Source organism: Coptis chinensis, chromosome 1 (assembly GCF_015680905.1).
Source record: "Coptis chinensis isolate HL-2020 chromosome 1, ASM1568090v1, whole genome shotgun sequence".
Taxonomy (NCBI): domain Eukaryota; kingdom Viridiplantae; phylum Streptophyta; class Magnoliopsida; order Ranunculales; family Ranunculaceae; genus Coptis; species Coptis chinensis.
The window spans coordinates 2,768,743-2,793,102 of record NC_141456.1 but is presented as its reverse complement, the minus strand read 5'-3'; the positions used below and the strand labels follow the sequence as shown (position 1 = coordinate 2,793,102).

Here is a 24,360-nt window from a genome sequence, read left to right as displayed (position 1 = left end):
AGAAAATTAGACGGGGAAGGGGAATGTTCAAAAAGCTCACAACACAGTTAACTGAACTCATATATCCTTCAAAACAAGAGGAGTTTAGCAGTTTGTGTAGAGTGACATAATGTACAAACAAACAATTGCACTGGCTTCTACAAATGGGAAATTATGTGGGCCAGATATATCTTCATAACTGTCACTGCCCAAAAGCCACCAACTGAGGAGCATTAACTGGCTCAACCTTTAAAGACAAAATAGGCTCAGGTAATCACATAATAACTCATATGTGCACTTCTCGTTCAGAAATCATTTCAAGATCCTTCAACATTCAAAATGCTGCAATGAACTTTTGGATCTTAGCCTGTTCACGTTCCTTCTCTTCTGGTCCATCAAGGTCCCCAATGTTATCATGATATTCCTGCAGCAAACATTGATAAGTTAAATTTTAGCCGAAAGACTTCAAGTCAGTTAATCTCTTTATTTCAGAATGTAGCAACTTTAACTATATTTACTCCTCTTCCAAAAGTATATTAGCATAGACAACAAAGAAAGAAAAACCACAGATCAACTACAAAGAAGCGTAAGTTAAAACAAATTACTCGTGTCTAACAGTTTATCAAAGCCTATTCCCCTATCTCAGAAATAGATATGACTACAACTTAATTGTAAACCATTGAAGTGATTGAACATGGTTTAGGCTTTAGACAGGGTAAAGATTAACAATAAGAAAATGTTGTTCTGAAGATGAACAGTCAATATGCTAAACATTGGTATACAGCAGACAAGTTACGCAAAACATTACCTGGAGTATATCTTTGACATTTTTAGTAGTCAGTTTTAACTGTCTCAATAGTAGTTCAATTCTCCCTTTTATTAGAGTGTGACTGCAATGTGCAATAGGTTCAAACAATTAAAGCCAGAGAAGCAACGATCCTCAAATACAGCTCTTTCCCTAAACAAAACTCGAAAATGATGACACTTACTCAGATGACCAAAGGTAACCAAGAATGACAGCGATCAACTGCAGGTATCAAAGTTCAGGACGATTTAAAATCAGAAAGCAAAACAAATTAAAGAACAGTAAAAATATTGAACAATAGAGAAGAGGGAATCAAACTCAACATCACTCCCGTTCTCTACATAAGAAGGAAGTAATTCTCTCTAAGACTTTTACCAAGTCAAAATAAGGCGATGGCACAAGTCAAAAGACGTGTTAACACATCACCACTTGTAATTTTATTATTAAATTATGATCAATCATACCCTCTAATTTTTTTTCCACATATTTCCAGAAATTATTTGTTCTAGAACACATACAATACATAGAAGTTCATCATTGTTCATTCTTTCTCTTTTTTCCATTTGTAATTTGGGTAGAGCATTCATACATTTATTTGCGACTCTGCTGGCAGTAATAAATCTTTTGTATCTTAAGAAAAATGTCTGTACAACACAGACGCTTAAAAAGAAATAAAGAAAACCCAACACACGATATGATAAAGGCATAACAGCCTCCTTTATAACTATGACTCTGACAGACTATACAAACAGCTATTAAGGTTAAGAAAACAATAAATACACACACATCAGTAGCTAACTTTTGGGTGGACCAAAGATACGCCCTACTTATCTTCTACATTAGAATAATTTCTCATTTCTAGCAGAGCAACTCAATACATCAATTCAAACTATTGGCCCATAGTTTACACTGAAGACGATAATATCAACAGAATATAAAGACTACCTGAAGAGTGTACAGACCAGATTCTAGTTTTCGGTTGTAGAGCTCCTCTTCATCCATCTACCAATCACACAATATAACAAAATCATTAAACTGTTAACGAAAATTTTGGATCCAATAATGATACTGATTTTAGGAAAAATGATTAATGGACAGGACTAACCTCTAGATCATCATATTCAAGATGATTCATTCGTTCAGTTGCTGCTTTAACTCGATCCGAGTATCTTACACAATAAAAACAATGACATTGATTAGTAGTCTTTATGATTGCCAAAACAGATAGTAATATTTATATATTTTTTCAAAATCAAATGGATGACATATGATCTGTGAAATACTGCTAACAATGATGAAGTATGAGACATTCAAGAATGCAGTTTCAGTTTGGTAAGCAAAAAAAAAATAATGAAATGGTCTGAATTATTACCTTGTATAAAGTTCCATGAGCCTGTCTATCTTTTCACATTCATTTTCAACAAACTTACTTAACAATCTATCTCTTCTTGATTGCCTCAAAACACCACCTGCGTTGGGTTAATTACCAAAGATACCAATTTATAACCTCATTTTAAGATACCAATCACTCTATAGCACTATGGTGAGAGTGATGATGGATATAGACAGAAACTCAACTAGTCTGACTAATTATGCAACTACAAGGGGCCATCCATAAAACACATATTTTTAACTTGAAACTATGCAAAAGTGATCATTATATTAATTTGGATAGTGACCACACTAGAGATTTGTAGTTAAATATCCATGGTACAATAAAAGAGCATGAACTGAAACACAAGGCCCAACGAAAGACACAGTTAGTAGTACACAAACACTGAGGATAGTTTGCCTTCTTACCAAATAATGATCCAACAAGAGATATGAGGCGCTCTTCTAGTTCCTCTTGGTAGCTTTCCTTTTTATTCTTCTTGCTCATAGGAATCTGAACAAAAGAGTTACATTTTAGTAATTTTACCCAATCAAACATAATTAAGGATGATGAAACCAAGAGGTGAGGAGGTGAAAAGGAAAGGAACTTGCCTTACCCATGAAAGCGGCAAACGCAGTCTTCAACCCCATAACATCAACGAAGCGCTCACAAGCAGGCGGATACTTGGTCATAGCAAAATCAAGAGCTCTAATTGCGGACCCATAAGCCAACTTCTTCTGCTTCATAATAATAATCATCAACTCAACACCTTCCGCTTTCAAAAACCTCTCCTTATTCTCCACCGGCATTAACAAACAACACAAACAATCAAACAAATTCTCCACCATTTCCTCCTCATCCGTACTCTTGGGATCCCTACTCTTATACGGCGCAACCGCTTGTAACAAACTATCCACCCCATTCATCCCACCTAACTTCTTCTGATTCCCAACACTATTCTGCAACAATATGGCCAATATCTCCGACGCATACTGCTTATTACTATCAAACTCCCTAACCTTAATCTTCTTCAACAACCACTTTAACAAATTAGTCCTCTCGCAAACCAACTCCGCCACACCCGGTTTCACCTCAATAACATTTTCAATAGTCGAAAGTATATTATAAATCGCAGACATTTCATCAGGATCAGTGTCAGATAATTTACCAAGTAACGAAACGAGTAATTCCAAAACATTATTTTCAATTAACGATTCAACCAAAATCCTAGCTGGCTCATCATTATCTTCTAAAACATCTTCATCAGTTAAATCTTGCAACAATGCAACTACATCTATACCAATGTCAGTATTCTTATGGTTTAGTAATTCTACAATGGATGAAACAGTGTTTAAATTAACTAGTTCTGGGTAAAGTTCAGGTGCACCTGCAAGTAGTTTAAGCTTTTCGATTTCTTCGTGGAGTTCGATTTCGGAATCAGCAAATTTTTCTGGTTGGTCGTTGTATTTAAGTCGAGCTTCTATGTTGTCACGAATGCGTCGTTCCAAGGATAAGACTAGTTTCTTTAGGGTACGGAGATCGACTACTTCGACTGCTTCCAGGAGTGAGAAATCGATTTCGATTTCGTTTTTGGTCGTCCCGTTTGTTAAGTGTTGGTCTTGTTCTTCTCTTTTTCGTTTATTTTCTGGCTCCATTTTTTCAGGTCTGTGAATTTTTTTTTTGGAGATGTGGAAAATGGTTCAACCCTAGAGTGACAGTGAAGAGGATTCAGTTTTTATATACGAGTTAATGGGCCTGGGCCTGGGGCCTTGATAAATTTGCAGTGAATTTGATGATTCAATTTGAAAAATATATTTCACCCATAGTATTTTTACTGTATAGAAAAAAATGGGGGTTGATGAATAGTATTTTCAGGCAAAGCCAAAGTCGTAATTTTGAAGTTTTTTTTGTTGAGGCCGGTTCCTCTATAACCGGGTACAGAGATTGATCTCTATACCACACACACATTTCGTATCTCAGCGCATACACACACATCTCGGATTTGGATCAATGGCAAGATAACACAGTTACAGAGATAATCTCTGTACCCGGTTGTAGAGAGTCCTTTTTTGTTATTTGTTATTTTGAGAGGCAAAATGGTAATTGTGCTCTTTTAAATATAGTTTTTATCAATTGTGACATCATAGGTAAAGGTCTACATACAGGGATAGTTTGGTAATTTTGCATTTATTTATTATTATTTTTTAGGGGAAAATTTGTAATTTCAATTTGATTGTAAATTTTGAAAAAAAAAAAAAAAAAAAAAAAAAAAAGATTAATGGGCTCACCTGCGTTAGGATTCTTCCATGGCATGATGCTAGTATATATAATACACTAATTGCACAAAAAACAAAAATCATCACAGAACAAACTTGAAACGGAAACGGAAAGACTTGTTAGTGATCATCTTTAACGCCAAGAATCCACTGGGCAAGATGCTTCAGATAAGGCTCAGCTTGAGAATAGCTGTTCAAGATGGGTTCCAGGGTCTGAAGCTCAAAATTGAATTCTCTCTCGAATTTCCTGCAAAGACATGGGTCAGGGTAGAAAAAGATTAAATAATCTAACTGGAAACGTAAGTGTACTAGTTCATTTGACTGGCTTACAAGACAGAATCACTATCAGTTGTTGCAGTCCCAGAACTCATTTCTATGGATGATGAAATCAGCCACTGCGTGGCTGCTGCATATTGAAGGCATATTGACTTCAGCTTCTCCACCTTCTGCATTGAAAACCTTTGTGTGAGAACTACAACAATGTCAAAATACCTGCTATGTGAAATTTACTACAGAATTATAGTATTGCCCTGGAGTTGATTACATAGGCATTCGTAGAGATCCATTAGCACTAGCGAATGCATCTACTTTTCCTTTGGTTTCTGTTAGAACCAGGTGGATTTGATATTAAAAAAATTACAGGTAAACGTGTAAAGCTGAAACAGTTGGGAGGGAACTAGTTCATTTCTTACAAGAAGCACAAATACACAAAGGACTCGAATATATTTGTCTGAACGAATTTGATTATATACACAGCAGGGTACATATCACATGACTGACCTTGAGAACTTCAGGCAAAAGAAGCAGACATTCTTTCAGACACTTTTCAAGGAAGAAATCATGGCATCGGATAACCTGCCACAAAAAATATCATTACTAGATGACAGACATTGGTTTGGAACGACAAGTATACAATCCTAAGCTATTAGCAGACACAAGTTTAACAAGGTAACGAGAGGGGGGTGGGGTTATGACCGGCACTTGATAGGAACAAAATCAAACCTCATCTATGCTCTTTGCAGTTTGTAGTTTACAATGCATCACATGCCAATTCGGTTCAAGAACCTGAAAACAAGAGAAAGTTAAAGTAAATGCGCAAAAACATTGAAAACTCACTTTGATCGCCCAATTTCTCTATATAAAAACAGACATTTGTTTCAGGACCAGAGCCATGAAGTATGGCTTCACCATAATAGCAAAAAGCACAGCGGATAAAAACCAATCATTGCTTTACCAAATCCAATGAACAACGTGACAGTACTTTTCGACCAACTATAGGTTCTCCTGGTGTAATCACTCAAAAACAGCATACGAAAGAGAGAAATAAATCTCACCTCAAAGGTCAAATAGTGGAGAAGACTATTAATAAATTTAAGCATGCTGCGACAAAGCAGTGATGACCGGGTAATACCAGTTCCCCGTGTTTTAAGGGCACGAACTCCCTGCAAAATTATACTTATATTAAATACAAACAGATATTAGGTCTTCTGACTGAGCTGAGTGATTATGCCAGAGCCATACCTGATGATTTTGCCACGCCCCACATAGCTGGCGGTTCACATGTTCACAATGGAACAAGAAGCGGAAAATCAACTGATATTTTGTGAGGGCCTTTCTTGAGATAATGAGGGACAGGGGCCATTGAACCTGCATCATCATCCAAGAACCATATACAGTTATACACAAAGAAAAATAAATAAGTTAAAATTAAGATCATAAAAACCAGAAATTCCAAGTATCTGTCACATAGATTTTAAAGAGGGGTTATGAGACACTATGGTTTACCAAAGGGATAACAGGTTTCACGTTGAAAAAAGACAAGAGAGACCGAAAGATTAATTAAAAACCTTGTAAATTAAAGAAAACGTTTCCAGGCCAGTAACGCTTATTGGCTCTTCTAAACCATTACTATCTGAAACAGGTCTATTGACATCAAGATCTTTGAGGGTGCTCAACCTTTTAAGCAGTGAGGATCTTTCCTGCAAAATTAGACAGAAATCAATGAAACTGGATGCCATACCAAACACGCAAAAAATGTTATAGGGTAGTCTTTTACCACACAACACGTGAGGTCCTCGTGACAAGGATCTGCTGCAGCAGCTGTGGTCCGCAAAGCAAGTTCCAGGAGAGACTAATTTACCATTTAAAAGAAAAATTAGAACTAAGTTGTCCATTCGATATACAACTGTATTAACAAGAATTGCCTATGAAAACATAATTAGCAAAAATGAAGTAAGCCGAACCTGTAACTTCTCGACAGAAATCTCATCAAGCCTTTTAGCAAGCTCTTCTCGAGCTATATCCATAAAATGAACCAGAAAATCACCCTGTGAAATAGATGAAAATAACAGTCAAAGGTAGGATATGGTAACAACTGAAAAGATATGATAAGGTAATTGGTCATGTAAGAGTGGAGCTGGGGGATTCCGATTTAACTTTAAGAATTCATTCTGGTATTCTTATGCTACCCTTTCTAATGCCTTATATGTGGCCCATAGTAGGGGATCTAGATCCGTTAAGTCTCTCACTAAATCCGTCATTTCTATGGAATGGTGGTTGGCAAAAACAGGCAAAAAAACATAACATTTGATGGTTAGAGTAACCAAAGTCAAAGTCAGAGGGTACCGCAACCCGACTCTGGCACTCTTCAAAAGTCTATCCAAGGTTTACTGTAACTCGCTTGGGTGTATCATACAAGCAAGACAACCCCACACATTTTTTCATCGGCGAGACCCTTCGGGGTTGATGAGCCTTCGGGCTAGGGTCCTTCAATGTAACCGGTGTGGGTCTGCCTTAACCCTCTAAAAGAGTTACTGATCTCATTTAAAACAGGCTTGCCAATCAAAAAAAAAAAGACAACCCCATAGTGGTTTTTCGTATTTATTTTATATGTAGAGATGTGTTAGGACTAGATAGGGTGGACAACCTTTACAAAAATCTAAGATAATCTGATGAATAAGAATTGAAAAAATTTATGGACAGATACTAAAATGATTTTCATTAATTAAAGAACAAATCCACGATAAAAAAATAATGTGGCTAGCAGAAATATTCTAAAAATAACTGAAGTATATATAACAAATGGAACAAACAAATATCACTTTTCAATCCCATATTTAAATATTTTGATTCATACATACCTGATCAAGAAGCAAATAGCGCTTTAATGATCGCAGCTTTCCCATGAGATCATACTGCACCAATATAACAACCAGACCGATCATCATTTGGATTGACACTAATAAAGAGAGAGGTCATGTAAACAATAACCTAACAAAGGTTGAAGTAACAGAAACTGGATATACCTTTTCCTTTATTAGATTCAAGAGTTCACCACTAGCAAAGTCATAAGCAACTTTTATGCACTCAAGATAATGATGATTTGTTCCAAAATTGGTCAGCTTTGAATTGTCTGACACAGGAACCTATCAAAAGTGATCCTGTCAGTAACATGTACTTAAACACTTGTATAATGATTGAGAAAGGTCATCTGAAAATTTAGTACTACATAATGAGAAGGACAGAAAAAGGAAAACGTATATACCTGTGCATTATGTCCACATTCCCTCATGACATTTAAATATTTGCCTGTGATTAATATTGACTCTGCAGCATTTGAAAGGAAGCTAGGAATATCCTCTTTGAGGCTATATCTCTGTTGCCAATACTTGGCATCATAATCTTGAACAAGAGCCTCCTAGTAAAATGTAAACCATATAAGCATCTAATATGCATGCTCCAGGGGATCACAACAATAGGGAAACTTTGAATACCTTCTGGAGTGATTTGTTTTCAGCAATGAAGAATTCGTCATAAGGATCATCAATCACACCTTCGTAGACCCATCTACACATTAACTTCATTTGTTTAAGTCATGCACCATTCAGTCAAACAATATTGAAGAAGCACTCAAAACCACAACTCAACATGTTTGTGCCACATCAAAAACCAAAAGCAGCCATAACAATTATGATGATGTATGGCCTTGCGGGAGTATCAGTTTCTCATAAACAACTACCTTTCTAGAATGCTAAGATATGCGGAACTCGCAGATTCCGTCATCTTCTCCAACAATGATCTCACCACATGATCACCAGACATGGCCTTAGCCTGAAATTGGCGAAAGCCACAATGATAAATTCAAAATTTGAAAGAGTGGGAAAGATCAGAGGACTCCATGTTTAAATGAAAGAATAAATAAAACAATATGGGTGATATTTCAGCCTAATCTTCTTCCTCAGATCAAATTAGTTACCAAGAACAAAATGTTTCACCTGACTTTGCAATAGATTAAGCACTGCAGAGCCAGCAAAGTTTTCCCCTGAAGACTTCTGTATTACAGACGACAAAGCTTGCATAGACCCCATCAAGGGCTGTAAAAATGGTAAAGGGGCATCAGCTGCTAGCTGGGAAACAAATGCACATGGTGTAAATTTCGAACCAACTTAACCTGACAGAAAAACCAGAGTCCTTGTATAGAAAGTCTTCCAAGTCGGAATTGATGTTCGAGTTGCGCCACCATGGCCTGGTAATCCTGATAAAGAAATTTCTCCAAGGTTAATATTATTTATGAATAATATATCAAGAAGTGTTGGAAACTGAAGTTCAAAAGAAACCAATTTGACTTGCATCAGTTGCACGGGACAGTAATCATCAACAAGAGGTTTGTGGGCCTGATATCAAGCAAATAGAAAAGAAGATGACTACCAAATTTTTAGACCTAGGGTTTGTGGCAGACCAACAGGACTTGGAAAAAATGTGAGGAAAACCTACTGAGAAACTTAATGGAAATAAAACAAAATAAACACAATCAAGTAGTTAATGAGACTAATCAATAATATCAATCATTCAGTAAAAGTATAGAGAAAATATAGTGTTCCAAGTAATAATAAATGACTTCAAACACAATCAAACCTACTAAAAGAAGTGCCCTCAGTGCAGCAGCAAAGGCATGATTGACCAGGCCGTTCTTAAATTGCGACCTTGATTCAACAAACTGATTCATCAACAAAAAGTTCTCACACAAAGGAAATATCCTCTTTGCCAACTCCTGCAAGGGTACGTTATAATCAGTTCAAAACAAGGAATGACTTTTAGGAACCCAAATCAAATGAAACTTGATGCATATTGATGGTCACTATTTTAATGAATTGAAGATAACGACCAATATGACGAAGCAATCACCAATGTATCCAACACATGTCAATTAACATTCAAGCAATCTATTTTGTATTAATTTTTTCAACTTTTGACATATCAGCTTTCCAGTTATATGAGTACCACAAACCAACACACCCATCTTTCACTATGCTTTTTACTACACCAAGTCAGCCTTACTAAGACCACAGCTGGTTTTACAAGTATCAGACCAATCTTAACTAAATCATTTGTTATATATTAGATGCACAAGAAAGAGTCTTCTTACCTGTAATGCTAGGTCCATAGACGCGTCAACCTGGAACTTAAAACGACCATCCTTCCCACTAACTCTTTTAATTGAAGTGTATCTCCCCTCGATTCCAACCAATGCAGAAAGGAGATCATCAATCATTAAGAGCTCCTACATAAAATTTCATTCTGAATGTACAAAATCGTAGTAGTACAATCGACATTATGAAAATGAGGATTAACAACTTACTTGAACAGAAGCATGGTAACATCCAATGGGACTTTTCGAACCAGGACTGTTATAATAAATGAAAAATGTATAAGTAAAGATAACTTTTTTTTACATAAACTGAGTTAAACTGTATACCTGAATGTTTCGCTAGAATAGCCTTTATAGTGTGTGTGTTGAGAAGAATGTTTTATTTCCTGAAACAAATTCTTGTGAGCATAAAGATGATTTTTTTTATTTAATTTTTTGATGGCAAGATAAAATTCAAACCTGGTGAAAATGACCAGTGAGAAATGGTCGTTCAATGTTCCATCGAGGAGTTGAAGGGCACGAAGTAGAATTTTCCATGTTAAATTGAGTACTGCAACCGTGTTAAATTGAGTTTTAACCTCCGACAATACTCCAGTTTTAATTCAACCACCTGCAAATTAAATGCCGGCAGCGAACACTCAACATTCACTGAAAGAGCTCTTAAACGCTACAGGTCGGCAGATCTTTGTTTTTGAAAAAGGAATGAAAATGCAAATAAAAAGGCTTAATTGTTGGGCCCTTGGGTTCTCTTTTGACTACATAAATTTATGCCCAAACATGATTAATAATTTCGGTTTTAGGCCTGTTTCTGGTTGACCAATAATTACGGTTTTTGACAAAAACGGACTGACATCAGCATTTATCACTAGTATACTGCTAAGTAGTGGGGGCGTGAGCAGAGAGGGAGAGGGAGGAGTGGAGATTGAGAATGCGTGGAGAGGGACGAAGAGAAGAGAAGAGAAAAAACGAGGATAGACAGACAAAACCAACCAAACACATTTTTATCCGCATACCCCCCCTATGCCCATATCATTCGCTCTGCTCACTTGATTAATAATTTAACTGTAAGGACATTTTTGGGTTGACGTTATCAAATTATTTTTTATTAATACCAGCTTATATAGTGCATAGTAGTGGGGGCGTGGTCAGAGAGGAATAGGGAGAAAGGCGTGGAGAGTGGATAGTGGAAAATGAGAGGAGACGAAGAAAAAAAAAAAAAAAAAAATGAGGATAGATAGACGGACAAAAACCAACCAAATCACATATTTGCCATATACCCCCCCCCCGTCCCATAACTTTCACTCTGCTCATTTGATTATGATTTTTATCGATATACATACAAACATCATTATGCATGTGTATACCACATATATGCGCACACTATTATGCATGTGTGCAGCAAACATGCAAACACTACTACCACACATGCACACACCAGTATATATGTGTCCAACAAACATACAAATATCAGATAAAAGCTTCGGTCCTCAGCGCTTAGGATCGAAGTGCGTCTAATGCGACTAAGGACCACACATTTGGTATCCACATCAACATTTTCACACAAAAAGTCTTCAAAAAAATAAAAAAAAAAAAAAACCAAAAAATACCAAATGTGTGGTCTTCATCCGCTTTGGACACACTTCGGTCCTAAGCGCTGAGGACCGAAGTATTTTTCCAAATATCACTATACATGTATACAATATGAACTAAATGGATATTCTTATATTAGTCATAACATAAAATGTGAGTGTATTGAGGTGGTAAAAAACAAATTTGAGAAGTCGAATGAGATTTTAATTTAACTGATAAAAACTTAAATGAGAGTAATATTCAGCATTGGTCAACCTAATTAGTCCTTTAAGGCATAAGTATCTGCAAACCCAAACTAGAAACTAAATTAATCCCTATTCTGTCCTATCGGCCTAATATATGTTTTGACTAATGGCCCGTGGCGTATGCTCTGTTCGGCCCATTAAAGTTTGAAAGTTTGAAGATGTTCATATTATTTGAGTTTTCCCGGGAAAATGGCAATGAATAGATATGCAAGGAGTGGGGGCGGCAGTGATGAAAGCAGGTGCAGAAAAAAAATTAACTTGGTTCACTCCTCATATGGCCGCAGCTTCTCGTGCTATATTTGAAAGAATTCCTTTGGTCGACATTACCTTCGAAGTTAGAGACGCACGAGTAACTACTACACCTCTTTCTCTTATTGTTTTCAGATACCAATTTCTTCAGCATATGAACACATGAGAAAATTTCCATTGTCTCATCGTATCGTAGTCTTAAACAAGATGGACCTTGCAGGCCGGTCTCAAACAAAGGTAATTAAATTCCTTTATCAATTTCTGTAAAGGCATTGTGTATATATAAGGATAATCTACATGTTTTTTTGTTCTAAGTATTCTTATTCATTTTCAGGAGTGGATAAGGCATTTTCCTCTTTTGACTCTCTTTGTTCTCCACCATTCTCTTCATTTTCCTCTTCCTCTCATTTCCTATCCTTGCTACGCTCACTTTCCCACTGCTATTCAGTAATTATAGTTTTATTTATTGCTATTAATTTGTGTAATGTTTGGATGAATTGTGGTGAAGAGCACAATCTCAATTCTCACACTAAATTATGCACCTTGTGGAGTAGAGAAAGAGAAAGTGATTCAATACAAAGCCGCAGAGGCTAGGTCCCTTAGACAAATAAATATAAATTCGTTGAAGCCCAACCCAAATCTAAAGCCCACACTCAAATCCATACCGGCGGATAACAACACTATTGGTTTATGGTAGATTGGTAGTACAGAAAGCGTGCACCTATTTTTTTTGGGTCCTGTATTTAGCACTCATCAAATTGGATTGGCCAACCCAAAAAAATATATATTATAGGTTTGCCATCAAAGCCCAGGCCCAATAACCAATCCAACCGGTTTCGCTATAATGAAACTTTTGGGTTGTTTGAGTGTACACTCAAATGGTCTTACTATGTCGTTTGAGTGTACACTCAAGCGATTCTGGCGTGTCGTTTAAAACAAAATTATCGGGTTTTTAGTTATACGATTTGGCGGGGTCATTTGAGTAGTCTCAGGACAACATGACAGAGTCGTTTAGGGACTCTCTCTTGGGCGACATGGCTGGGTCGTTTAGACTTAAAAAATTTGGTTTGTTTGTCACAATGTTCATTTTAAAAATTAACTTCCACTTAATTAATCCAAACTCAAACTCGAAACGACTTCATTAAGTTTGGGCAAACTTGAACTCAAGTTTAATTAACCCAATATTTTACCCCAATCAAGTTTAAAAACCTAATCTTCAACCTAATCAAATTTAATCAATCCAATCAAGTTTAATCAGTCCAACCAAATTTAAGTATATATTCAAACGGGACACTAAAAAGTTTGGAAAAAAATATGTGTGTGAAGTGTTATTGGAATTGGGTTGACTTAGCCAACTTGGAAAAAAATTCCCATTGTTGATTCCCAATTAAATTACCTTTTGTTTTTCTTAAAACACGGGCAAATCAATATATTATTTTTTATCCGGTTTTGATTGGGCCCAGCCCATAGACAGCACCGCTTAAAAATAAGGCTGATCCTCCTCTATATATAGATACACCCCTCACTTGTTCCCTCCAATAACAAATCACACCGCCAAGTGAAAGTGAGATACGTTTCTCATTATTTGTTCTCTTTACTATTTTCGGTTCTAAATTTAATCGCAAACCAAGTTTTACAAGGGTTAGATGTAAGATATCATTTTTTTTTTTTAAGTTTTGTATTTCTTTCTTTTCTAAATTTAAAAAAAATGTTGAATGATTTATTAAATGTGCAATTTTTTTGATCGATAGTTAATGATCAGTTTTGCAAAATATGTATTTTATGGTATGGTCCATATTTCAAAAAAAATATATAATCATATGTTGATGATTAACTAAGACAATATTTTGTGAAACGGATATGAAGTGTTAGTGCATGATCTTACACCTTATTGGGATCATAGTATTTTAAAAAATATAAAGATATGGGTATTTATCGATACTCAATTTCTGGATATATTTTAGATATATTTGGATATATCCCCTCTTTGGATATATTTGACATTGTTTCACATGTAAATATTCATGATATTTTGGATATATCAAAATATTGACATTTGAATATAAACTTTTGGTTATTATTTAATCGTTTACAGGATATTTTTTTTTTGATATATCAAATGATACGTTGGATTATTTATATTTAATTTGAAATATAACATCTACAAATATTAAATAAAATCGTTTCTAAGGCATATATACCGAAAATATCAAAAGCCAAAATATAACAAAATTTCATTAAATATCACAAATAGATGTGAGCAAAATATTATCTTTCTAAACTTGAATATAAATGTGCTTTGATCGATTTAATGGTCAGTTTTGCTGTATTATAAGGAGTTTTCGTAAACATGGCAAACAAGAAGATATTTAAATATCGTTTTATGGTAAATATGGATAGATATCCCCAAATAACTAAGACAATATTTTGTGAAACGGATATGAAGTGTTAGTGCATGATCTTACACCTTATTGGGATTATTATAGCAGGAGGTTGAAATGAAGAACGTATTGGCAGATCCACTTGCCGTTTTTGAATGTACATTAATTATAATCCAGTTTTGTTGCATTAAGCTTATTTAGCACTTTTGGCGTCCTTCATACAAATTCTTCATATCCAAATTACTACTTAATGCATATTTGACTAGCTTTATGTGACCTTAGATTGAAACTATATAGAGCCAATGTCTGAATTGTGCATTATAATAGTTCTTGTTTGTGCAAAACAATTGTCATTGGCAATGATTTGAAAAAGAGAGGGCTTGAGTGGGGGTGAAGGTGCCGCCTCTTTGTTTCACAGGGAAGGCTCAGGTATCTTTAGATCCCTTCCTTTAGTGTTGAAGGGTTCTCCACAATGACAGATTACCCAAAAAACTACACTTGATATGAGCCATCATCCGTGTGCCTTATTCAGAAGCACTCTAGCCTCATCATACTCACGTAATTGATTCTAGTTCTATTTTAATACTCAGCATATTTGGTTCTAGTTCTATATTCCGTGATATCAGACTGAACATAAAATGTAACACATTTTACAATCTTCAAAATCATTTTTCATTTTATCTAGGTCTATCTGTGCAAATTGTAATCACAGTGCACGATCCCCACTTGTAACTGGAACGTGGTAAGGGGGTCCTGATGAACAAGCAATATTCTTTATTGAGGCAGTAACAGTTTTAAAAACTCCTGCTGACATAGGACGCACAATTGGGTTTGTTATAAGTCACTTTACTTTTTGCTGTATTGTGAGATATGTTGCAGTGTGTGTTGTAGTGAAAGTGTGTAAAAGAGTGAGTTTTATACTAGAAACTATCAAATGAGACTAAACTTGATTGACACTTCACATAAAGCAGCCTGAGGTAGATTACTTACTCCTATGTTTTGCAGAGGAGTTCTGGCTATGTCCCGCCAAACTATTTGGAGCAGCAATTTGATATTAATGAGAAGATGAAGGCTATCCTATTTGACTGGCTAGTTGAGGTACACGGAATGCTTTACCTATTTTTACACTGCTCAGCGTAGTATTTATTGGTTTAAGCATTGGAGTAAGACCAATGAATGGTATACTAATTACTCAGTAGATGAGCTATTGTAAGTTTTTGGATATGGCCCTATTTCCTTTTTCAGCATTCTCCTTTTTACTATGTACGTGCTAGACCGAGAAATTTACTGATTAGTTGCTGTTAAATATAGGGAATGCTCAATGGCGATGGCTACTTTCCATCAGAATGCAGAGACTAGGAAACTCACAGGAGTGCATAAGAAATACAGTTTGTCTAAGTTTAGGTATGCGGCAAGATTAGAAGCGGCTCTATTTTTACTAGAGACCAGACTAATACTCAAAGAGGAGGACAAAAAGAAGAAGCTACTGCTGTTGTTTCTGATGAAAGAAGAGTAAAAAGGAGAAAAGGAAATGGGTGTTTTAGCGATTAAGGAGAGAGAGAGGGTGAAGAAGCCATTTCAGGAAACAGATTTCATTTTGGTATTTCTCTCACAATTTTGGGACGTCCCCTTTTTTAATAAAAAATTGTGTCCCCATGTTATTACATGTTTTTAAAACACCTTATTTACTTAAAATAAAACTTTACCTATACCTAACTGCAGGCATCACCTGCCCTTGCACGTACTCTAGCTCACCTGCTGTGGCACGTGCGTGTCTCTTGTACAGTGGCCCATCACAATGACAATTGCACGAACTGCTCGAAAGTAAGGGACGGAGGCCAACAAAATTATTGTTATGTCAAACTTGAAGACTCAGCGAGACACAAGAAAGATGATCATCTCTGATACAATATCCATTTTGAACCCATAACAAGGACAATATCAAGGAGGTATGTACTTTTTTAATTACTAATACAACCATTGAGATAATTTGCTTCATTAATAAATTAAAAATTCATAACTGTATGTAATTGCATCCAGTCAGAACGTTTTGACACCTTATTGTTTTTTGACATCATTGAGAACTGAAGGTATTACACAGTGTAATGGTTTCATTTAGATATGAGAACGTTAGGGAGAAGTTTGAGTAGTCACAATAGATAAACTTGAAATGTGTATATTGGATGCATACAACGAAAAAATGCACGCATGTATAAGTTTGTTTTTGTTGGTGCATGTGTGTGATATGTCTGTGATTCTTATCAACTAATTGAGAATATACCAAAAGGTATATTGTATATTTCATACATAAAACATTGTGTGATATGTCCTTTGATTGATGCGGCATTTTTGGTTACACATCTATTTTGTTTTTAAGTACTTTTGTGTTGATGAAATGTTGCTTATTGCTTACTACTTGCATCCTGTTATTATATATGTAACTACCACAGCTAGATATGATTTAGTCATTTTAAGTGTAACTACCATACCTTGATATTTCATATCTTAACCCCTGGGGTCTTTAAGTGACGAAGAATTTTTATACGTAGTGCCGAGTGGTTAAGTGTAGATAGTTTCGCCTAGCTTGAGAGTGACAACAGTTTCACTAGGTTTTGTAAGTTGTAACCAGAAAGTAGTTTCACTAGGTTTTGTAAGTTGTAACCAGAAAGTAAAAAAAACATCGTGATTAGTGATTAATTGTTCAAGATCTGGGAGTGTTATTTCATATATTCGTTTTGACGATTTAAGTTGCGTGACTTATTCCAAAAACCATTACCTCTTGCTTCGATTATTCCTTATTTGTTGTGTGATTTTCAGGCTCCATCTTGTCAGGGTGCTGGTGCTTTCTTCTTTTCTGTCTATTTAATTCATACGAAGGTACATTAGCATAGTGGTTGTTTGCGTTGTTTCATGCACTGCTGAAGTTAGTGTTAGAATAATCATGCTGGGTCCTTAATATATATAAACAAAAACTCTAAGAAACCATAACCACCCGAGTTTGAATTGCCATCTGTTTCTTTTTAGTTTTCCTTTTTGTTTTGTTTAATTTTCAAACAACCCTATTAATCAGATAAACTTCAACTTTTGTACCAATCACTTCTGTTGATGATAATTTTCTACGTAATAATCATTAATTTTCTCTATGCAATTTTAACAAATATTACTACACATTATTAAGATATATCAAACTACATGCTCTCTATTCTCCCAAAAGATTTTTCTACTTTCAGGCATTTATTTTCCATCACTAAAACTTTTTACAAATTTTGTGTTTTCCTGTTAATGTTGATTCTCCTTTTGTTTTTCAAAATCAGTAAACCTTTGCTTTTTTTTAATGTTTGCTAATGTTTTTTAAGTGATAAATGTCTATGGGAACGCTGGATTATGACATTTAGCTTGATTTTACAGTTTTCTTTTTCGAGTTTAACAAATTATTTTTCTATATAAAACATATAAAACCTTTGCAATGTTTTTATTCATGTAACAAGTGTTTGGGAACTGGTAATGACATTTGCTCTAGAACATTTTGTTATGATTGAAAATTAGAAAGCTTATGTATAATTATTTATTCCTACTACTCTTTTAAATGGTTACAAAACTTTTTTTATTCACTCTTATTGAAACCATTTATTTTTCTTTCTGTATTGGTTTTAAAAAAAATTGCCCATGCTAAACTAGCTAGTAACATGGCTTTCCTTATTTTACCATCCAACAGTCACTATTCACTAGCCGTTAGTTTTTAAAACTCAACTCTGTGCACACACTATAATTGGAAGAAAGAGGGTGAAGCGTGTTTTGAATGTGTTAACAACCTTCTTCAACTAGATTCTTGCCATATTTTTTTTTTTTAAATTTTATATTGGCTGGATTATTTTGATGGGATCGTCTTGTATTACAGGAAGCTAAAAAAACCAAAATTATCAATACTATGGGAGACTATACTATCATGGATGTGGATGAGTACAAGGCAGCCAGTGCCGACGTTCACAAAACTCACAGAAGTGGAGATTCGAAGTATAATCTTATGTTGATGATTAATAAAACAATTCTGTGAAACGAATTTAAAGAGTTTTAATGGATGATCTTACAAGTTCGTACGATTATTGTAGGGGAGGTTGAATGGAGGACGTATTGCCAGATCCCATTATTAGTATAGGCGGCTGTGACTTGATTGATCCACTTGGTTTTGTTGAAGACATATACTCCTATTTTACGAGAGTGAGAGAGATGAGAGATGTGCACAAAGGGATGAGAGATGCATGCGAACAAAGGGATGCTTGCAGCCATCGTTGGAGGTTTCAACATTCACAGAATCACGGTTGACAGAGAAGGAAAGAGAAGTATCTAAATATTTTCTTCTGAGTATTTTCTATTTCTCTCTAACAAATATCAACTATATTATTTCATACAAACATTTTCTTTTCCTCTATCGACCAAAAAATCTGCCCACCTTATCTATATTTCCCAAAAGTTATTTTGACTTTTAAGCATTTATTTTCATCATTGTTTCGTTGCAAAATCACTAAAGCCATTTATAAAATATTTGTTCTCCTATCAATATTGATTCCCTTGGTCTTTTTCAAAATCAGTAAGGTTTTTTAGTGATAAATGTGTATGGGAACGCAAGTATGACATTTGGTTTATAACCTTTAATTGAAGTGACAAAATGTCTTTGTGGGAACGCTGGTATGACATTTGGTTTATAATTTTTCATTGAAGTAACAAAATGTCTTTATGGGAACGCTGGTATGACATGTGGGTTATAACTTTTTACTAAAGTGACAAATGTCTTTATGGGAACGCTGGTATGACATTTCGTTTATAAATTTTTATTGAAGTGACAATTGTCTTTATGGGAACGCTGGTATGAACATTTGGTTTGTTACTTTTTGTTATGATTCAAAATTAGAAGCCTTACTTGTATGTGTTTTCTTTACTATTATTTTTTATGAAACCGTTGATATATTCTTTTTAAATTAAAAAATGACAAATGTCATTTGTGGGAACGCTGGATTATGACATTTGGTTTATGTTTGTAAATTTTGTTATTATTACTCTTATCTGTAATATCTACAAATGTACCTTGACTTTAGAACTAGTTTTTCGTCATCTTGAAACCGTTTTTTGAAACCATTGATATATTACTTGCTTCAAAGCCATATGCTGTCTGGAAACAGCGTTTGAGGATCATACCACTAATCAACTATTTGCTATAGTTTTTTAAGTCAGACACTACTGATAATAGCTTTTGAATGTCAAACGAAAAACTTAGTATATAAGCTACTTAATGACTTCAGATTGTCTAACGAATGCCCAAAGTATTGGCAATAAAAGTTTACAGAAACTTTCATAATTCTGTTCCAAAAAAGTGAAGAACACAATTTTGTAATTTCATAGCTTAATGACAAAATTATTTGCAGCTGTTGTTAGTCATTTGTATTTTTCCGGGGAAATGGCAATGACTAGACATGCAAGGCGTTAGGGGGCTGCAGTGCTGAAAGCAGGAGCAGAGAAAACATCAACGTGGTTCACTCTTCATATGGCCACAGCTTCTCGTTCTATCTTGGACATTGGGTTGACTTTACCCTCAAAATTGGAGACACTCGTGTTAATAACAAACCCCCATCACCATTTTCTACTCGTTCTCTTATTGGTGAAGTCTTTGTGTATTTGGTATATTTCAGCGAAATTTCCCTCTGATTCTAAAGCGATGTGCACTTTATTTTGTTGTTGATGTTTTCAGATACAGCATATGAACGCATGAGAATCTTTCCGTCATGTTGTTGTATTAGTCTTGAACAAGCTGGACCTTGTGTGCTGCTCTCAAACACAGGTAATTTCATTCCTTCAAATCAATTATGTAAAGGAATAATGGTCTAATACTCTAATAGTCATGTAAATGGATAATGTTAGTTTTAAAAAATTTACTATTGAATTATTGTCATAATAAGGTTCCTATTCATTTTTATAGGAATGGATAAGGCTTTTTCAGGAACAGAATTGCATTTGTTATGAACTTAATTGCCATAACAAGGAGGTTATATAATTTTTTCATTATTCATTTAACCATTGTGAAAATTTGTTTTATTAATAGTGAAAATTTTATGACTATTTATTTGCATCCAGTTGAAACTGACACCTTAATAGATTTTTAAAGCTTTTGCAAGCTCAAGTTAGAGAACTGAATTTTGACCAGTTCAAGTTACTATCACAGTAGTGCTTGTTGAAATTCTTATTGTTGGTAAGGTAGCCCTTGCCAACTTTTTGCATCAGATTGGGCAAATAGGTGCTGCAGGTATTACACAGTATAAATATTTCATTTAGAGATGAGAACATTATGGATCAAGTTTGAGTAAGTCGCAATAGATAAGTTTCTAATTTTTTTAACTGAACTAATTTCAATCTGAAGAGAAAGGAAAGCTGAAGCATGCCTCGACCTTCACCTGGATAAGCTGCTTCTTCCTCTCTATTCTACCCTGGCTCCCTTCTTTCTCTTGTTCACAAGTTCCTTAGTTGTATCCTAATGAATTTAGGGTTAACGAATATTACCCCCCCACTAGATGAGCCAATTAGGATTTCCCTCCCCCCCCACTAGATGGGAAATTAGGGTCTCCCCCCCCCACTAGATGCCTGGCTGATGGCGCAAAGTATTGAGAGCGTCCAGAATTCCAACGTTTTTTTCTGCTTCCCATCTCTATTCCTTTTCTTCTTCTTTTTTAATATTTCCTTTTCACCTTCTTAGGTTTTTGATTGGAAGTATTAACTACCAACCAACCCCAAATTCTTTTAGAACAGTAGATGCTCACAGTAGTTATAAGCTCTCTTATTTAGCATCACTAGCCCTGTTTCTAAGTTCTCTAAGTCATGTGGAGTTGTGTGCAGGCCTAGAATTTTTCATAACATTTCTTTAAGGAGTTATTTTATTTCATCATTATTTTGTCACAAATCAGTAATACCTTCCTAAAATATGTTTTTTCTTATTATTTTTTTCTATCATTTTCTATTTTGTTTCAGTTTTCTCAAGTTTTTGTTTTCAAGAACCTTTAGTATGTTTAAAATTTTAATAGTCCTTTAAGTGATACGTATCTAAGGGACACTGGATTGACATTTGGTATGCAACTTTTTGTTGTGATTTCACTGATTTAATGTCGTTTTTTTACTACTTTTGTACAGCCAGATATATTTTTGCTGTATATAAAACCACTTTTCAAACTTGTTTTTATTCGTACAGTTGTTTTATTATCTTTTCTTACTTTCTGTGAGGTTGTGTTTGTACGGTTGTTTTATTATCATTTCTTACATTCTGTGAGGTTGTGTTTCGCCCAGGAGTTAATTATGTACGACTTGGTTCAATTTGAATGTAAAGGAAAAAGAAGGGAAACTGTAATTTTACTCTCCTTCTGGTGCCTTGATTGTTCAAGGCATGTTAACTTTCAATGCACTTAATTTTGGACTTTTGTACATGTTATTTGTATATTTACTTTGTCAGAATTCTTGTGTCCTAATTCCTAAATGCTAATTTTTTGCCCCTTCATGTGAGTCAGGTCGGTACTGGGGAATGTGTAACGGGCATACGGCTCAACGTCGGGAAATCATTGCTAAGAATATGTACACTGACAGAAGATGTCCACTAGGAGTCTAGGACTTGACTTCTTCACTGAAGTTTTGTTCTTTTCATAATGGTTTAGAAAGTCTAAATACTGCTTGATCTGCTTAATCCCTATATATCGTTAGTTCATTACCAATAAGAAAAAAGTCAGATTGGTCTGATACTCTGATATATTCTAAACTCAAATTTCAGTAACGTCAAACTACTGTTCTTTGCTTCCAGCTGCTTGGATCCTCCCTGGGTGGAATCGTTGCTTTGACGACCAAATGGCGGTTCCTATTTCTATGGTATAAGCAAATACCAAATGGCAGTTCCTTTTTCTATGAGATATCAGCACATATTGCACATACTGCAGTATTTAAGGATGGCATCAGCGACTGAAAATATTGCATATATTGTACTGCAAATGTTTGCCCGTATCCCATATAAAGAGCCAGGAGCAAATTTATGGAATATTATCCTTACAAGTTTTAAGTTCTATTAATCTTTTCTATAATAGAAGGAAGAATCTCCACAAAAGTGTGGCCCCTGAGAATACGAAATTTATGAGCCTCAGCCATATCATTTACCTATCTGCACTTAGCACTAGCCCGTTCAGGGCCGTCCCTGAGTTTTCAAATGGCCATGTGCAAACTGCGAAATGTGGCCCACTTCTAGTCTTCCATCAACACAAATTGGATCATCGAAATATTTTCCTTATCACATTTTTGGCTGCAAAATCATCAATGAAGCTTTCAAAGTTAATTTTATTTAAAAATTTATTTTCAATAGATATTAACGCTATCCCATTTAGACTTTCTTGTGACATAGTCGATCTAAGGTATGATTTCAATAATTTTAATTTTAAAAAACTTTTTTTTGCATACGTGACAGTAATGGGAACAATCAACAAAATTCTATAAGTTATGAATGCATTAGGAAAACAATCATGTCGTTTCAAGAAATCAAGTTAGGTGAATAATATTAAACTAGATTACTTTGGAATTAAATTGAGTTATTGAAATAATATTTAAGAAAAGGAAAAATTGATTTTAATCTCTAACTTACTTGAAAAATAATCAAAATTTAGGTGAATAAGTAATTGAGATTGATCAAAGTGAAAATTAATACGGATCTACAATTGTAAATAAAGAAATTATTGAAATGAAAGGATACTAGATGGTTATAAGGTGAATGAGGGGTTTTTTTTTTTACTAATTCTTTTTGTATTTGAGTAATTGAGGACAACTCAATCAATTAATTGGAGTGATTTTCCAAAAGAAAACGTTATTAATTAGGAAGAGAGAGATCTAGTCATTGAGAAGATCTCCTCATCTATTACATCTATTGTTATTTTTTTTTTATTAACATAATTAATGAGGAAAGAGAATATGAGAGAATGACTGTTTACTGTGAAATTTTTGGCTTTTTGGGTTTTTCATCGGGTTGGGCTTTTGATTTGCGAAATAAGAGCATCTCTAGGTGGACGTATCCGTGGTCGCATTCTTCAAATTTGAAGAAATGCGTCGGAATTCCCGAATTCCAACTCTAGGTGGTCGCGATTATTGGTCGCATCACGCTTGTTCGCGATTCTTGTTCGCAAATTTGGCAATTTGGATGCGGATCGCGAGGCGACAATAGTAATGTCGTAGCGCCCACTACCTCTTGGCGCGCCACTTTTTTGACTTTGACCCGGCTCCACAGCGCCCGGTAATGCATGTCGTAGCGCCACTCTAATGTGCAAGCGTGGGATTTTTTTTTTCGGAATGGTTCGCGCCACTCTTAATGTCGCGTGGGTTTGTTTTGGAATTGTACATGACACGACGCAGCGCCATTAAATCTTGTAGCGGCGATCACCAATGGCGTAGCGACAATCTTGGATCGGGCGCCGATACTAATGGGCCAGCGGGGTGGGGTCTACTATGAATTTCGCGATCGAAATTTACGACCGCCTAGAGTTGGTGAAATTTGCGACCGATTTACGGTCGCGCATTCTTCAAATATGAAGAGTATCTTCACCTTTAGAGATGCTCTAAGCTTTTTCCACTAAAACTATTTTTTTGGGCCTTATATATTGGGCCTGTGCGGTCGCCCATGGCACATGCTCAAGGCCGGGCCTGGTGATATTCTTAATAGACTTATTTTGTATTATATTAACACATTGGTTCTGAAATATGCAAACCCGTCCCAACTTTGAGTGTCTTTTAGCTCTGAACTAACTTTGGCTACAAATGCTCCACATGATTTTACAGGAAAGGGAAAGAAGCTATTCTAACTTCTAAGAGCATCTCTAGGTGTCTAGGTGGTGGTAGCATTTCTTTCAAATTTGAAAACGAGATTTAGAGAAATTAGACGCAAATTTTGACTAACTCTAAGTGGTCGCAAATATCATTCGCAAATTTGGAATAGGATACCTCGTGTGATATTACCACTGTTGCCAAATTAAA

The 24,360-nt window shown here is 35.2% G+C and overlaps 3 protein-coding genes across 18 annotated transcripts; 1 reads left to right on the top strand and 2 right to left on the bottom strand.

Annotated features, from left to right (window-relative positions):
- Positions 1-24: 24 nt before the first annotated feature.
- On the bottom strand, positions 25-3,997 carry LOC147521292 (ARM repeat superfamily protein). The gene is made up of 8 exons (XM_086605388.1): positions 2,768-3,997; positions 2,585-2,669; positions 2,157-2,253; positions 1,890-1,953; positions 1,730-1,786; positions 969-1,006; positions 788-869; positions 25-403 (listed from the first exon to the last, which is right to left on the bottom strand). Exons 1-8 carry the CDS (start codon positions 3,809-3,811, stop codon positions 314-316), a joined length of 1,557 nt encoding a protein of 518 aa, XP_086461514.1. The 5' UTR covers positions 3,812-3,997; the 3' UTR covers positions 25-313.
- A 466-nt stretch (positions 3,998-4,463) lies between these two features.
- LOC147521291 (Spc97 / Spc98 family of spindle pole body (SBP) component) lies at positions 4,464-10,659 on the bottom strand. Its single transcript, XM_086605324.1, has 21 exons — positions 10,320-10,659; positions 10,188-10,246; positions 10,071-10,116; positions 9,858-9,992; positions 9,351-9,482; positions 8,883-8,966; positions 8,707-8,805; positions 8,451-8,542; positions 8,206-8,278; positions 7,977-8,129; positions 7,738-7,857; positions 7,573-7,626; positions 6,676-6,759; positions 6,489-6,563; positions 6,280-6,411; positions 5,954-6,079; positions 5,767-5,874; positions 5,435-5,497; positions 5,213-5,287; positions 4,763-4,878; positions 4,464-4,679 (listed from the first exon to the last, which is right to left on the bottom strand). Exons 1-21 carry the CDS (start codon positions 10,395-10,397, stop codon positions 4,553-4,555), a joined length of 2,031 nt encoding a protein of 676 aa, XP_086461450.1. The 5' UTR covers positions 10,398-10,659; the 3' UTR covers positions 4,464-4,552.
- A 1,070-nt stretch (positions 10,660-11,729) lies between these two features.
- On the top strand, positions 11,730-22,476 carry LOC147521290 (DAR GTPase 2, mitochondrial-like). 16 transcript variants are annotated; one of them, XM_086604858.1, is made up of 8 exons: positions 11,759-12,044; positions 12,080-12,181; positions 15,331-15,423; positions 15,730-15,925; positions 16,048-16,274; positions 18,224-18,665; positions 19,746-20,158; positions 20,297-22,476. In XM_086604858.1, exons 1-4 carry the CDS (start codon positions 11,901-11,903, stop codon positions 15,874-15,876), a joined length of 486 nt encoding a protein of 161 aa, XP_086460984.1. In that variant the 5' UTR covers positions 11,759-11,900; the 3' UTR covers positions 15,877-15,925; positions 16,048-16,274; positions 18,224-18,665; positions 19,746-20,158; positions 20,297-22,476. The 16 variants fall into 16 exon arrangements, 10 of the variants coding, with proteins under 10 accessions (XP_086461277.1, XP_086460984.1, XP_086461019.1 ...); XM_086604893.1 differs by adding an exon at positions 17,143-17,202 and having other exon boundaries at positions 18,224-20,158; XM_086605151.1 differs by having other exon boundaries at positions 11,730-12,044; positions 15,637-15,925; positions 18,224-20,158.
- Positions 22,477-24,360: the final 1,884 nt, after the last annotated feature.

What these genes read in the sequence shown, in the direction of transcription:
- LOC147521292 (XM_086605388.1), bottom strand. Translation starts at nt 3,811, where the DNA reads ATGGAGCCAGAAAATAAACGAAAAAGAGAAGAACAAGACCAACACTTA. An exon ending in TCTTGTTGGATCATTATTTG is followed by an intron (nt 2,254 to 2,584) that starts GTAAGAAGGCAA and finishes AACCCAACGCAG; the next exon opens with GTGGTGTTTTGAGGCAATCA. An exon ending in CTCATGGAACTTTATACAAG is followed by an intron (nt 1,954 to 2,156) that starts GTAATAATTCAG and finishes TTATTGTGTAAG; the next exon opens with ATACTCGGATCGAGTTAAAG.
- LOC147521291 (XM_086605324.1), bottom strand. Translation starts at nt 10,397, where the DNA reads ATGGAAAATTCTACTTCGTGCCCTTCAACTCCTCGATGGAACATTGAA. An exon ending in GTTACCATGCTTCTGTTCAA is followed by an intron (nt 9,993 to 10,070) that starts GTAAGTTGTTAA and finishes AATTTTATGTAG; the next exon opens with GAGCTCTTAATGATTGATGA. An exon ending in TTTTGCCTGAAGTTCTCAAG is followed by an intron (nt 4,879 to 5,212) that starts GTCAGTCATGTG and finishes TTTTCAATGCAG; the next exon opens with AAGGTGGAGAAGCTGAAGTC.
- LOC147521290 (XM_086605116.1), top strand. Translation starts at nt 11,901, where the DNA reads ATGCAAGGAGTGGGGGCGGCAGTGATGAAAGCAGGTGCAGAAAAAAAA. An exon ending in CAGGCCGGTCTCAAACAAAG is followed by an intron (nt 12,182 to 15,330) that starts GTAATTAAATTC and finishes TATGTTTTGCAG; the next exon opens with AGGAGTTCTGGCTATGTCCC. An exon ending in TATTTGACTGGCTAGTTGAG is followed by an intron (nt 15,424 to 15,729) that starts GTACACGGAATG and finishes GTCTAAGTTTAG; the next exon opens with GTATGCGGCAAGATTAGAAG.